Source organism: Felis catus, chromosome D3 (genome assembly GCF_018350175.1).
Source record: "Felis catus isolate Fca126 chromosome D3, F.catus_Fca126_mat1.0, whole genome shotgun sequence".
Lineage (NCBI taxonomy): Eukaryota > Metazoa > Chordata > Mammalia > Carnivora > Felidae > Felis > Felis catus.
This window is the reverse complement of record NC_058379.1, coordinates 28,396,363-28,412,613: the sequence shown is the minus strand read 5'-3', so window position 1 is coordinate 28,412,613 and position 16,251 is coordinate 28,396,363. Positions and strand designations below refer to the sequence as shown.

The following is a 16,251-nucleotide window of genomic DNA, read 5'->3' as shown; positions in this document are numbered from 1 at the left end:
GTCTGGAGCCTGCTTCAGATTCTGTGTCTCCCTCTCTCTCTGCCCCACCCCTGCTCGCACTCTGTTTCTCTCCCTCAAATAAACACTAAAAATAAAAAAAATAAAAAAAAAAAAAGCACAGATTTTCTTCTATTAACTGTTTTTTTTAACTTTAGTTGAGAGGGGTGCCTGGGTGGCTCAGTCAGTTGAGCATCCAACCTCGGCTCAGGTCATGATCTCGCTGTCTGTGAGTTCAAGCCCCATGTTGGACTCTGCTGACAGCTTGGAGCCTGGAGCCTGTTTCAGATTCTGTATCTCCCTCTCTCTCTGCCCCTCCCCCACTCATGCTCTGTCTCTCTCTCTCTCTCTCTCTCTCTCTCTCTCTCTCTCTGTCAAAAATAAAACAAACGTTAAAAAAAATTTAACTTTAGTTGAGAGAGGTAATTTAGGTAGCATAGTACTTGCTTTTCAACCCTCCCCAATCAGTATGTGTCTGGCCTGGTGTGTATCAGAACTGCTGCTTCACTGAGAGAAGCTTCATGCAGTAAGGGAGCTACTCTCTTCTCAGAATCGATCCTGTGTTAGGAGTGATATAAAGTAATGGCAAGAAGTAGAAGGGAGACATGGGTATAAGTTGAATAACAGGAGGTAACTCTACTTGACCACTGTCTTGGAGGAGTAAAAGTTAAGCTCTAGTCCCTAGTGAATGGAAAAGGTGGGAGATGAACCCTCCAAGTTCCATACCTGTCCCTTTTTGTTGACACCAATAATTCCAGAAGTAGATTCATGTGGAGCAGTGACAAATATCGTGTCAGCACTGATACGGTTCATGTAGATGCACACGCCAGACTCTAGGTCATACATGTGAAGATAGCCATATTTCGTGATCAAGTAAATAACACCATGTTTACCTCCAATCTATAGGAAGATACAGAACAGATAGAAAGAAGCCAAATAGGGCAAAAGAGCTCACAAATGATGAAAGATCTTGAGTTATTAAGCCCAAGAGATCACTTACTATTGGTGGGGAGCATTATGCTGCTGAGATGTAGATCCCAAGTTGATTCCAGTCAAGTCCTACCCACTTGAGAATAGTTTTATCTTTTTTTATTTTATTTTTTTAATATGAAATTTATTGTCAAATTGGTTTTCATACAACATCCAGTGCTCATCCCAACAGGTGCCCTCCTCAATGCCCGTCACCCACTTTTCCCTCCCTCCCGCCCCCCATCAACCCTCAGTTTATTCACTTGAGAATAGTTTTATAGCCAATACTTTGGCCAACTCTTCTCAAATAAAGGTCCAATAAATTAGGCTATTCATTTATCCTTCAGGTATAACTATCCTCTCCTTACTTCCTTACCAAATCCTTTTAGAAGAAGCTGCAAGTTCATAAAATCAGGGGAAAGTTCTGGAAAAAGACCTCATACACTGTGTTCACATTTCAGCTTACCCTCCACCACCATTTAGTAACCTTTGACCTTTGCCAAGTTGTATTAACTCCTACAGAAGATTTAATACATGACAAATTCTGAAGGGGTGGGAGAAAGACTGATTAACTTGCCAAATTAAATTATTGTATGGGGCGCCTGGCTGGCTCAGTTGGAAAAACATGTGACTCTTGATCTCAGGGATCTAGTTCATGAGTTCAAGCCCCACGTGGGGTATAGAGATTACTAAAAACAAAATAAACTTTAAAAAGTTATTATAAGGGGGCTGCCTGTGTGGCTCAGTTGGTTAGGCATCCAACTTCAGCTCATGATCTCACAGCTCGTGAGTTCAAGCCCCATATTGGGCTCTGTGCTGACAGCTCAGAGCCTGGAGCCTGCTAAGGATTCTGTGTCTCCCTCTCTCTCTGCCCCTCCCCCACTTGCACGCTTGCTCACTTGCTCTCTCTCTCCCCAAAATAAATAAATGTTAACAAAAAAGTTATTATAGGGGTGCCTGGGTGGTTCAGTTGGTTAAGCATCTGACTCTTGATTCTTGCAGTCGTTAGATCAAGTGCCCCACTGGGCTCCACACTGAGTGTGACCCCTGCTTGGGATTCTCTTTCTCTCTTTCTTTCTCTTTCTCTCTCCCTCTTGCTCCCTCCCTCTGCCCCTCTGCTCCCCCTTGCTCCTCTGATTGTGCTATCGTTCTCTCTCTCTCTCTCTCTCTCTCTCTCTCTAAAAAAAAAAAAATTATTATGAAACCTACAGTAATTTTATTTGTTTATTTTAAAAATTAAAAGATCTCGGGGCACCTGAGTGGCTCAATTGGTTAAGCATCCAACTTCAGCTCAGGTCATGATCTTGTGGTTCATGAGTTCGAGCTCCATGTTGGGCTCTGTGCTGACAGCTCAGAGCCTGGAGCCTGCTTCAGATTCTGTGTCTTCCTCTCTGTCTCTACCACTTGCTGCTCACACTCTGTCTCTCTCTCTCAAAAATAAATAAACATCAAAAAAAATTTTTTTTAATTTAAAGATCTCCACTGCAAGATCAAGAGTCACAGCCAGCAACTGAGCCAGCCAGGCGCCCAAAACCTATCATTATGTTACTTTATTTTATTATTTTACTCTATTATTTTTTTTTAATTATTATTATTTTACTCTATTATTTTTTTTAATGTTACTCTATTATTTTTTTTACTCTATAATTTTTTAGTGAGAGGGAGAAGGGCAGAGAGAGGGAGACACAGAATCTGAAGCTGGCTCCAGGCTCTGAGCTGTCAGCACAGAGCCTGACATAGGCCTGAACCCACAAACCATGAGATCATGACCTGAGATGAAGTTGGAGGCTTAGCCAACCAAGCCATCCAGGCACCCCTCAAAATTATAGTAATTTTAAAAGTATGGTAGGGGTGCCTGGGTGGCTCAGTCAGTTGAGCGTCCAACTTCAGCTCAGGTCATGATCTCGCAGTTTGTGAGTTCAAGCCCCATGTTGGGCTATGTGCTGACAGCTCAGGACCTGGAGCCTGCTTTGGATTCTGTGTCTCCTACTCTCTCTGCCCTTCCCATGCTCATGTAGTGTCTCTCAATAATAAATAAACATTAAAAAAATTTAAAAAATCAAAGTATGGTAGTAAAAAATAAAGTGGGGTACTAGCATAGGAAGAAATAAAAACAAACAGAACAGAATCTTGAAGTAGAATCAAACATATAAGAATTTAACATGAATGAGTAGGTATTTCATATCACAATGTTAATATAACCAGCTGGCTATATGGGGATACAGGATGAGGGAAAAGAATTGGCTCTCCATCCTGTTCTTTATCAATGTAAATCCCAGATGAGTCAAAGATTTTTACATAACAAGCAAATAAAACTGGGGTTCCTGGGTAGCTCAGTCGGTTAAGCATCCAACTTTGGCTCAGGTCATGATCTGGCAGTCTGTGAGTTTGAACCCCATGTTGGGCTCTGTGCTTACAGCTCAGAGCCTGGAGCCTGCTCCGGATTCTGTGTCTCCATCACTATCTGCCCCAACCCCACTCACACTCTGTCTCTGTCTCTCAAAAATAAACATTAAAAATATTTTTTTAAAAAGCAAATAAAACTAAGAAAGTAATAGAAGAAAATATGGTGAATATTTTCTTCACCTTGGGGTGTAGAATTCTTTTTAAAACATGACACCAAAGCCACATAAAAATGCAAAACTTCTACAAGGTGGAACACACTCAAATAAACTTCTGTTATGACTATGAAAAAATATTTATTTGAAATACATCAGGCATTAGTATCCAAAAACTACAGAGTTCTTACAAGTAAGATAAAGACCCCCCCAAGAGAAAAACTGCCAAGATCAGGAAGAGGTAATTAACAAGATGCATATGAGTGGTAAACTCATTCCACCTCGACATTAACCACAGGAAGGACATGAAGCTCATTGGACACTGTCCAGCTATCAGGGAGGTGGTGGCAGGAGTAGGAACTGGCCAGTGTGGTTGTACACATGCCCCTGACGCAGCAATTTCACATGTGGCAGTTTATCCTTGGACTGATGCACAAAGATATATGGACAATAATGCTCCTAGAAGCATTCACTATAAATACCCAATGGGGGATTGTCTAAATCAATTAGGGCACATCTACAGAAAAGATAATATAGACATTAAAATATTATATGCATTTTATTGGAGTGGTGTTGGTCTGCAACATAGTGAGAAAAGGTCATAAAGCCCAAGGCCAGTGCCAAGCCATTTCATAAGACTCTATTTGCATATATGTTTGTAAATGTATGCATACAAAGATACTTCCAAAGGGGGCAGTCACAGTTATCAGTGGGGTAGGATTTCAGTGGATATTTAATTCTACTATTGTTTATGTTTATTGTTATGTTATTGTTATGTTATTGTTATGTTGTATGTTATGTTATGTTTATTGATATTATTGGAAATTAATGGACAATATGTATTTTTGTAAGATAGAGAAAAGGTCAATTTCACTTTGTGGAAAAAAAAACTGCATTTGATCACATACTATTTCTAGAAATCTAGCTTAAAAATATTAAAAAATTAAAAAAGAAAGCATCATTAAGTATTGTCAAATATTTGAGAACAGAAAAAAGCAAATAACTAAACTATCCTACAATTATACTACATCCCTAAAAATAAATGTTTACTTCCCAAGATATTAACAAAGAATGGCATACCTTATAGAAACGTCTATGATGTACTGAGCAAAAATGGGGGGGGGGGTAGACTGTATGATCTTACATATATAATGTGATTCCAATTTTGTTCAGAAAAGATGTATCTAACTTTTTAAATATAATAAATAGTGAAGTCTTTGATATATTTTACAGCCAATTGGTTCAGCTAGAGAAGACTGTTTTCTTCTTTATATTTTTGTACTACAGTGAACATTTAATCTTTCATAATAAAAAGGGAAAGGTCTGGGACTTCGGTATGTGTCAGACAAAGTCCTGTTTGTAGAAAAGAGTGCTCTTTCCAGACTGTTGTTAAGGCAGCATGAGTTAAAACATGAACACTGACATTATCTTCTCTGTGTTCTAATGTATCTATTTGGGATTCTTCTGAAGCACAGGAACCTATTATCTGCTGTTCCCCTCCACCCAAGATCTGTGATTTGTTCTAACTCACGTAGCAGGCAGCACATTCATACCTGCATAGCCACTGGGAAATCAGTCTGAGCCTCTGGAGGGAAAAACACATCCACAGCTTTCTTTACAAAAGGCTGGTTTCCTGCTGCAGGCTGTCCGACTTCGATTATGTGCAACTAGATAAGAGATTTAGGTCAATCCAAGGAAACATATTGGTGGCAGACTAATGCTAACTAATGTACAGTTAAGTACAGCCATAGTCCATGCTCTGTAAGACTAATGATAAAAGTTACATTCAAACAAGACAAGAAAATCTCTTGGTTGGAGTGCTCATGCTATTCACTAACCTACTGTCCGCTACCAAGGACAATAGGAAAAACCAATGCCAGGAAACCTGAGCAAAGTTTAGTTCTAGCATGTTGGCTGAGTCACTTGCCCCCTCTCTGGCCATTAGTGTGAATGCCCATGAAACAAGGGGCTCTCCTGGACATGGGCTCAGGCTAACACACATCAACTGACAAGATCATGTAACTGAATGCCAAACTCACAAGACAGTTGATTGTGCCAAAGGCCTGAGAGTTTTTTTAAGGTTATTCTGGGGGGCATAAAAATCCTTGGAGAATCGGAAAGAATGACAGTGGACAAGGAGTTCTGTCCCTGCTTTTATCAGAACAGCTTCAAGTTCCTCTCATCTAATAAAAAGGTACCACAGCTAGAAACAAGTCTGGGGAAAAAATCATGAGTGGAGGTGGATCAGAGACGTGAAACAATGAGGGTTGGAGGGGGTGCCCAGTAGAGGAAACTTATGAGTATACACTTAGTTTGGATTTGGCCTAGCAGAGAGGGAGAAGGGAAACACCAAAGAGGCTTGAGGCAAGCAGAGAGATGGGCTAGAAGGGGAGGGCTGATGTAGCAAGTGAGCAGGGGCCACTGTGAGTTAAGATGCAGGGAGACTGAAACTCCTAGCATACAGGCACTTTAAGAGAAATGGTAGTTTGGGGAAATGCTTTTTGATGGGTGGAGTGGGTCTGAGGACCTATTCTCTAACCCAAATATGGGTAACAAGAGACTCATGTGCTACAGATGTGAGACTTGCTAGAGGCTGGACAGTGGCAACACAAACAGAATGGAGCTTGAGAACTCTGCTTTCTTGCTTAAGAGTTGGGAAGGATGGTGGCACTGCCAACAGAAGTGGGGGCCTGGGTAAAGAAGCCAGGCTTCTTTGGGAGGTGGTGAGAGAAGGGCGAGACTATGGACAAGTGGTAACTGCCTGTGAGAAAGGAACAAGTAACTGGAGTGCAGACAAAACTGGGATCCATATGAGACTAGAGAGCCATAAGTGCAGCTGGGCTGGATTAGAAGGAAGGCCTGTGCAAAGGGAACAGGCTGAGGAAGTCACTGAAGGGACCCCCACCTGCCACTAGGGCAGGGGAGGGGAGATTCTACCACAGAATATAGGTGGCTCTTGGGACAGCTGCTGTGGGGGTCTCTGCCATGAAGACTGCCCTGAGGGGACCAGCCTGCCTGACAGCTGAGTGCAGGAGATAAGCAGGCACACCTGTCTTACAGGGGTGCTTGTTCTGTGCTCTTCTTCACAGGCAGCTCGGCCAGGAAGGGTTCTGTTCTTCCAAGGGTGACTGTGGCTGCCCGGCTGTCTGTGACGAGGTAGAACGCCTCAGTCTAAGGTGACAGAGTAGGCTGATATTTTTGCCTGACTCCTATTTTTCTATTGGTTCTCAATTAAGGAGGGCATGATATTTATTACATGAGAGACAATTAGCCATATTCAAGATGAGGAAGTCTAGGAAGCCACATACTGATCCAGTGCTCTTCTTTGGGGAATACTTCAGGGCTAGTGACCAACCCAAAATAATGAGTTCAGGAAGTATGATAAGAGTATACTGAGATAAGGACCATGTTTTCAGGCCACTTTCCAAGTGAGTGATGCAACCCTGGAATCGCAGGTCTCACTGACATCATGAACTCTTAGACCTCACAGCTCTGCCCATGGCACTCCTGCCAAACAGATACTAGCCATGCACTCGAGCCGAATAAAACTCAACTTGCTCCCAGAGCATGGCCTTCTCCTTGCAGCTCCCACCCCAACCCCAGCACCTAGGGAGAACCACATAGGACCTGTGCCTTTCGTTAGGATGGCATACAGTGGTTCTTTCACAGCTGTCGCCTCCATGAGACTGCTGTGTGAGAGCAGAAACCATGTGTGCCTAGCCCATGCTCAGTAGACTTTGTCAAAGAGGATTTTTAGGGCAAAGGGACCAATTAATTGATAGGTGACTTCACGTCACTGACTTTACAAAGATTGGCTGTGAAACCACCAACATGTACAATAGATGAGTTGTTCTAAATACTGTAAAAGACTTCATTTATACGAAGCACCTGCAGACTATTCCCCACTCCCAATTATAAACTGGTTTTGGATCGCTGGCTAAATGGCTACCAATTTACACTGTACAGACTCTTAACAGTGACTCAGGACACTTTTCTAAGGGAGAAAAGAAAGTGGAGATCTTACCTTGCCCCCTGTGGGACTACGTACAGCAAAGCAGAAAAGGGTGGCAGGCTTGGCATTCCCTTCGCTCTTGAACTCTGCAAAAGCAGCAGCATGGCCTTCTATGGGTTGTGAAACTTTCCTATCCACAGAGTAGAGTTGCATTGCCCCAACTACACGGTTTTGCTAAGAAAAGACATTTTGCAATGAAAGAGAGAGAAAAGAGAAGATATAAATTGTTAAATGTTCCTAAAATGAAAGTTTCACATGTTGACCTAGTTTCTCTAATAAAAAATAAGCCTATTAGATATTAAAAGACATGATAGAACTCTAAATTTGATGTGTAAAGACAGCTGCAAACACCAGGGAAAAAATATGACTTCAAAACACTAAGATAGATGGTCCCAATTTGTTAAATGCAAAATGTGTGTATACACACAGGTATGCATATATGTATGTTTGTGTATATTTGAGTGCACATACAAGGTTTGTATATGTAAATAAATACATAAATATATAAATACACACACACACATTCTACACACACACATGTAAATATTCATTTAAAGTTAAGTCTTGGGAGGGGCGCCTGGGTGGCTTAGTTGGTTGAGCATCCGACTTCGGCTCAGGTCATGATTTTGCGGTCTGTGAGTTTGAGCCCCGCGTCGGGCTCTGTGCTGCCAGCTCAGAGCCTGGAGTCTGCTTCGGATTCTGTGTCTCCCTCTCTCTCTCTCTGCCCCTCCCCTGCTCATGCTTTGTCTTTCTGTCAAAAATAAATAAAACATTAAAAAAATTAAAAAAAAATAAAGTAAGTCTTGGGAGGGGCACCTGGGTGGCTCAGTCAGTTGAGCCTCCCACTTTGGCTCAGGTCATGATCTCGCAGTTCATGGGTTCGAGCCCCACGTTGGGCTCTGTGCTGACAGGTCAGAGCTTGGGGCCTGTGTCTTCCTCTCTCTGCCCCTCCCCCCATTTGTACTCTGCCTCTCTCTCTCTCTCTCTCAAAAAAAAAAAAAATTAAAGTAAGTCTTGGGAGGACAAACTCTAAAGTATAAAGAGTAATTCAGGAGATTATTGGCTAATTTTGAAAATTGGGTTTTCTGAAATTTATAAATAGCAAAAATAGTATTTAATAAAACCCAATAAAGCTAATATCTTTCATAAAACTTAGAACTTACATTTTCTAGCAAAGAATTTCAATACATTTGTACCCAATGTCAAGTGCTCAAAAAGCTAAGTAAATGAGACATGACAGCACCACAGCTCAAGCTCTTAGACCTCAACATTCAAATAACCACCCCAGCCAAATGAGCCCTATGCAATCTGGGTAAAATTCAGATCCTTAGTGTATCTGCCACCTACCCCCATGCCTTAAAAAGGGAAACAAAGGCAAAAAGGTGGGAGGGGGACAAAGGCTTCAACTTTTTTCTTTTTAAAGATCCTTTCCTTTGTACTTTTTTTTGTTTTTTAATTTTTTTTAACGTTTATTTATTTTTGAGACAGAGAGAGACAGAGCATGAACAGGGGAGGGGCAGAGAGAGAGGGAAACACAGAATCTGAAACAGGCTCCAGGCTCTGAGCCATCAGCACAGAGCCTGACGCGGGGCTTGAACTCAGGAACCGCAAGATCGTGACCTGAGCCGAAGTCGGACACTTAACCGACTGAGCCACCCAGACGCCCCTCCTTTGTACTTTTCTACTGGAAGACTTGTGTGAAAGTACTACACAAAATACCAATTCATGCTACAACATGGATAAACCTTGAAAACATGCAAAGTGAAAGAAGCCACTCACAAAGGCCACATATCATGATTTCCATATATGAAATATCCAGAGACAGAGTGGACCAGTGGTTGCCAAGGGCTGGGAAGAGGGAGAAGTAGGGGAGCAACTTGTAGATAAATACAAATGTGTACACTCTAACAACAGAATGAACAAGAAAAATTTTAAATGAGAGTAAGTATAGGATAAGACTCACCCTCCCAGGGGAGGGTGGGAAGATTGGAGATGATATAGAGATAATGCCTTTGAGTCCCAATGCTAGAGAAGACTAAACTAAAGCGAAGAAGAAAAGAAGCAGCAGAGAGAACACCTCAGATCAAGACACTGCCTGTCCTCATGGACCCACTCAGAGGTGACAGGTGTAGCCTTGGGTCTGTGACCTGCTTCTGAGCCTTAGGCTCCTGCCTGGTAAAGTCTACCTCATGGGGGTGCTGAGTATTATGTGCGCTTTGGGAAAAGGCATGTTGAGGATCGTAGCTGACAAAGATTGAATGTAAAAATGCTTTCTTTTGTGCCAGGCACCATGTGAAGGGCTAAGGATAAGAAAGTGAATATGGGTGCCTGGGTGGCTCAGTTGGTTAAGTGTTGGACTTTGGCTCAGGTCATGATCTCATGGTTTGTGGGTTCAGGCCCTACATTGGGCTCTGTGCTGATAGCTCAGAGCCTGGAGCCTGCTTTGGATTCTGTGTCTCCCTCTCTCTCTCTGCTTCTTCCCAGCTTGTACACTCTCCCTCTCCCTCTCTCTCTCTCAAAAATAAACATTAAAAAGTTAAAAAAAGGAAAAAAAAAAAAGAAGAAGAAAACGGAAAGTATGACCCAGACCCTTCCCTTAAGGACACATGATAAGAGTTTCTAGCAAGGAAGCAAGCAATACAGGGTGCTGACTGCTATGAGCCAGGATAGAGTGAAATGCTGTGACCTCACACAGTCTGTTGAATCAGGGAAGGTTTCCTAGTGACACCTAGGCTGGAGTAAGAGGTCACAAGGTGAAGAGAAAAGCTCTAACAAAGGGAAGTATTTGCAAATGCTTAGACAGGGGTAGGCAAACAATGGCATGTGGGCCAAAATCCACCCTCCTATCTCCTCCTGTCTCCTTACTATTGAGATTAAATTCACATAACATAAAATTACCCATTTTAAAGAGTTCAATTCAGAGACACTTAGTACATTCACAATATTGTGCAACCACCACCTCTATATGGGTTCAAAACATTTCCACTATTCAAAAAATCCCTGTGTATATTAAAAGTTAGGGACCATCTCCCCTCCCCCAGCCCGACAACCACTAATCTTTTGTCTTGTAGATACCTAAATATTTCATATAAATGGAATCATAAAATATGTGACCTTTTGTGTCTGACTTATTTCACTTCAGTGAGGTTTTCAAGGTTTATCCATGTTGTAGCCTGTATCAGTACTTCATTCCTTTTTAGGGTTGAGTGGTATTCCATTTCTGTATAGATTTTGGTTTATCCATTCATCCCATGGTGAACTTTTGGGTTGTTTTCATCTTTTAGCTATTACAAATAATGCTGCTATGAATATCTGCGTATGGACATGTTTTTGCGTGGACATGTTTTCATTATTTTTCCTGGGTACATGCCTAGGTGTGGAATTGCTAGGTCAAAAGGTAACTTTATGTTAAATTTTTTGAGGAATCATCAATCTGTATTCCACAGGAGCTGAATCATTTTACATTTCCACTACTGATGTACAAGGATTCCAATACTCCACATCCTTGCCAATACTTGTTATTTCCCATTAAAAAAAATTACAACCATCCCAATGGGTGGTACCTCACTGTGGTCTTGATTTGCAATTCCCTAGTGACTATTGATGTTGAACATCTTTTCGTGTGCTTGTCAGCTATTTGTGTATCTCTGGATAAATGTCTGTTGAACTCTTTTTGCCCATTTTAATATTGGGACATCTTATTGTTGAGTTACAAGTGTTCTCTATATTTTCCAGATACTACACTCTTCTCAGATATATGATTTACAAATATTTTCTTCCATTCTGTAGGTTTGTCTTTTCACTTTCTTGACAATTTTGATTAAGTCCAATTTACCTATTTTTTCTTTTGTTGATTACGCTTTTGGTGGTACACCTAAGAATCCATTGTCAAATACAAAGTCATGAACATTTCTCATGTCTTCTTCTCAAGGGTTTACAGTTTTGCCTTTTATATTAGATCTTTGATTCATGTTGAATTTTTATATACGGTATTTGGTAGGAGTCCAACTCCATTCTTTTGCATGTGAATATCCTGGTATCCTAGCACCATTTATTGAAGAGGACAGTCTTTCCCCACTGACTGGTCTTGCCACCTCTGTCAAAAATCAATTGGCCATAAATGTATGGGTTTATTCCTGGACTCTCAGTTCTATTCCACTGGTCTATATGTCTATCCTTGTGCCCACAGGTTTGTTGTTGTTGTTGAATGCTTGTGTGAGTAGTGTAAGAAATACATATTTAGTCCTTGTCCCTGGCTCCTGACACAACTCCTAAAACCCTTGTAATTTCCTAAGTGATATGAGTGATAGGTGGATCTTTGTCAGAAAAAAAGCTTCTAAGAACCTTGGAATCTCCGGAGTGATTAGAAGTGTTTTTTGTAGGCTAATGAGAATGACTGGTGGCTGGGGGGTCTTAGATAGCTTCAGGATGGGGTCTCGTCACCAGAAGGACCAAGGCATACTTAACAGTTTTTTCAGCCTCACCCCACCCTGACCTCCAGGAAAGGGAATGGGTCTGGAGACAGAGTTAATCACCAATGAGCAATGAAAATCTCCATAAAAACACCTAAATTTTAGAGTTCAGAGAGCTCCTTTTTAATATACATCCTTTTTAATGAACCAGTAATAGTAAAGTAACTTCCTGGGCTATATGAGCCATTCTAGCAAATTAGGAACCCCTGATTCACAGCTTGTTGGTCAGAGGTACTGTTGGCCTGGGCTTGAGGCTGGCATCTGAAGACATGGGGGCAGTCTTATGAGATTGAACCCTTAAACTGTGGAGTCTGTACTAATTCTTGGACCTCCAGCTGATGTCCACAGAGAATTAGAGAATTAGAGAACTGTTTGGTGTAGAAAAGCTAGCATCTTTGGTGTCAGAAGTATAGTGAGAGTAGCAGCTTGGATTTTTTTATTTGTTGGTTTTTATTTTTGTCAGTAAAACACAAATAAGTAACATTGTGATTTATAATCTTTTATTTATTTATTTTTAAATGTTTATTTTGAGGGAGATACAGAGCATGAGTGGGGGAGAGGCAGAGAGAGAGGGAGAATCCCAAGTAGGGTTTGCACTGCCAGTGCAGAACCCCATATGGGGTTTGATCTCACAAACTGAGAGATCATGACCTGAGCCAAAATCAAGAGTCAGACGATTAACTGACTAGGCCACCCAGGTGCCCCACAATCTTTTCTTTTAAAATATTTCTCAAACATGATGATCTCCTTATAAATAAGTATGATTCCTAAAGGTATTTTTAACAACTTTATTGAGATATAATTCATATATCACATAATTCGTTCATTTGAAGCATACTATCCAATGTTTTTCAGTTTATTTACAAGATTGTACAACCATCGCTAAAATGTTAATTTGTAGTACTTTCATCCCTTAACAGAAACCTCATTTAGCAGTCAATCCCCATTCCTACCTCCCACATTCCACCCCCAGTTAAAGCAACTACCTACCCATTTTTGATCTCCGTAAATATTCTGAATGTCTCATAAAATGGAATCATACAATATGTGTTTTTTTGTGCTGGTATCTTTCACTTAGCTTAATATTTCCAAGGTTAAACATGGTATAGCACATATTAGTAGAGTTGACACTTGAGCAATGTGAGGGTTAGGGTCATGGACCCCTGACACAGTCAAAAACCTGTAACTTTTGACTCTCCAAAAACTTAACTACTAATAACTGTTGACTAGAAGCCTTAGCAACAACAATGTAGTCAAAGAGCATACATTTTGTATGTTATATGTATTATATACTGCATTCATTACAATAAAGTAAGCTAGAGAAAAGAAAATGTTAAGAAAATCATAAGAGAAAATACATTTACAGTACTATATTGTATTTACTAAAAAAGATCCACGTATAGGTGGACCCTTGTAGTTCAAACCCATGTTGTTCAACAGTCAACTGTACTTCATTTCTTTTTATTGTTAAATAAATATCACACTGTATGGAATATACATTTTATTTATGCATTTATCAGTTGATGAACATCTGGGCTGTTTCTGCCTTTTGGCTAAAATAAATAATGTTGTAACTGATGGCTACCAGAGGGGAGGTGCGAGGGTGGTGGGAGAGTAAAATGGGTGATGGGGATTAAGTAGTGCACTTGCTATGGGCACCAAGTGTTGTACTGCAAGTACCCCTGAAACTAATATAACACTGTATGTTAGCTGGAATTTAAATATAAACTTAATAAAATAAATAATGTTGCTATGAACATTTGTATATTAGATTTTAGTAACAATTTTTATCTTAAAGTCTATTTTATCTGACATTAAGATAGCCATTCAGCTTCTTTTGGGTACAATTTACATGGTGTATCTTTCCCATTCTTCTTTCAACCCATTGTATCTTTGAATTTAAACTGTGTCTCTTGTAGACAGCATAAATAGTTGGATCATGGGTTATTGTTTTATTAATTTTTTTAATATTCTGCCAATCTCTGGGGAGCCTGGGTGGTTCAGTCAGTTAGGCGTCTGATTTGTGGTTTTGGCCCAGTTCATGATCTCACAGCTTGTAAGTTTAAGCCCTGCATCAGGCTCTGCGCTGACAGTGCAGAACCTGCTTGGGATTCTCTCTCTCTCTCTCTCTCTCTCTCTCTCTCTCTCTCTCTCTCTGTCTCTCTCTCTCTCTCTCTGTCCCTCCCCTGCTTGCATGCTCTGTCTCTTTCTCCCTCTCAAAATAAATAAATAAACTTAAAAAAAAACATTAAATATTCTGCCAATCTCTGCCCTGTAAGTGTTGAATCCATTTAATGCAATTACTGATAAGGTAAGATTTACTTCTGACAGTTTGCTATTTGTTTTCTGTCTTAGGTCTTCTTTGTTTCTCTATTACTTTATTACTACCTTCTTCTGTGTTAAATAGGGATTTTCTAGTGGGTCATTTTGATTATCTCATTATTTCTTTTATGATTTTTATAGGTCACTTTCTTAGTGGTTGCCTCAGGATTATAATTAACCTCTTAATTTATAACAATCTAATTTGGATTAATATCAATATAATATCTATAGTATACAAAAACTTTGCATCTTTATAGCTCCATTCCTCCTTCTTAGTTTTGTCATACAAAGTACATTATTCATATATTTTATCTACCTACTAACACAGATTTATAATCATTGCTTTAGTAGTCTTTCAACTCACAAGAAAAAAAAAGTCAAAATCAAAAACTATACTTATGCAATCTTTTATATTTTCCTATATAGTTATTCATACCAGTGCTCTTTATTTATTCATGGGTTTGCATTACTGACTTGGATCCTTTCACTTCGACCTGAAAGATTCTCTTTAGTATTTTTTATAGGACAGATCTATTAGAGACAAATTCTCTCAGTTTTTGTTTACTTGGAAATGCCTTAATTTCCCCTCCATTATTTGAAGGATAATTTTGCTAGATATAGAATCCTTGGTGGACAATCTTTCATTGTTTTTTTTTAAAGCACTTTGATTATATCATACCACTGCCCTCTGGCCTGGATAGTTTCTGATGAGAAATCAGTTGTTAATCTTATTGAGAGTCCATTGTACAAGATTAGTTTACTTCTTTATAACTGCTGTCAAGATTCTTTGTCTTTTGATAGTTTAGTTATGATATATCTGGGTGTGGATCTCTCTGAGCTTCCTCAATGCATAGATTAATGGTTTTCATCAAATTTGCTAAGTATGGGGCCATTATTTCTTCAAATACTCTTTCTTCCCCTTTCTTTCTCTCCTTGTGGGACTCCCAGTATGTTTATGTTAGCCTACTCAGTGGTATTCCACAAATCTATATGCCTTTTTTTTTTTAAAGCAGGCTTTATGTCCTACATGGGGCTTGAACTCACAAATCTGAGATCAAGAGTTGTATGCTTTACTGACTGAGTCAGCCAGGCAACCTCTAGGCTGTTTTTTTTTTATTATATAATATTTTTTGTAATTTTATTTTAGAGAGAGAGCACGCAAAAGCTCACATATTCATTTTAGATTCATTCTTATTTAAAATTTTTGATGCAACTGTAAAACTCACTTTTTTTGAATACAGTGTTATTGATGAATACACAATAATGAATATACAATGTGGATACACAATGTTACATTACTTTCAGGTGTACAACATAGTAACTGAACAAGTCTGTATGCTATGTGTTTTTCCTAGTTATTTATTGTTATGATTTATGTGGGGAGACACTGTTCTCACATTTTCCTTTAGTTCTTTGGGTATGCTTTCCATTAGTTCTCTGAACATATTTAAAACAGCTGACATAAAGTCTTTTTGAAAGTAACTCCAAGTCTGGGCTTCCTCAAAACAGTCTCTATTGACTACTTTGAGTATGGGTTATACTTTGTTTCTTTGCACATTTCATTTTTGCTGTTGTTGTTACAAGCCAGGTATTTTTTTAAAATTTTTTTTAAATGTTTATTTTTATTTTTGACAGAGAGAGAAAGACAGAGCATGAGCAGGGGAGGGGCAGAGAGAGAGGGAGACACAGAATCCGAAGCAGGCTCTAGGCTCTGAGCTGTCAGCACAGAGCCTGATGCGGGGCTCAAACTCACACTGTGAGATCATGACCTGAGCTAAAGTCGGATGCCCAACCGACCGAGCCACCCAGGCGCCCCGCAAGCTGGGTATTTTAAATAACATAAAGTAACAATTCTGGAAATCAGATATTCCCCCTTTCCTGGGCTTACTGTAGTTGTGTGCTCAGCACATTTTCTGAACTG

The 16,251-nt window shown here is 39.9% G+C and overlaps 1 protein-coding gene across 3 annotated transcripts in view; it reads right to left on the bottom strand.

Moving 5' to 3' along the window:
• The window catches only part of CLTCL1 (clathrin heavy chain like 1), a 102,459-nt gene that overhangs the window by 54,201 nt on the left and 32,007 nt on the right, over positions 1-16,251 (bottom strand). For all 3 annotated transcript variants that reach the window (XM_045041121.1, XM_023241673.2, XM_011287889.4), the window contains exons 4-6: positions 7,549-7,710; positions 5,078-5,191; positions 724-897 (exon numbers count right to left, since the gene is read on the bottom strand). In XM_045041121.1, coding sequence (XP_044897056.1) covers positions 724-897; positions 5,078-5,191; positions 7,549-7,710 — 450 coding nt within the window. The remainder of the gene's footprint in view (positions 1-723; positions 898-5,077; positions 5,192-7,548; positions 7,711-16,251) is intronic.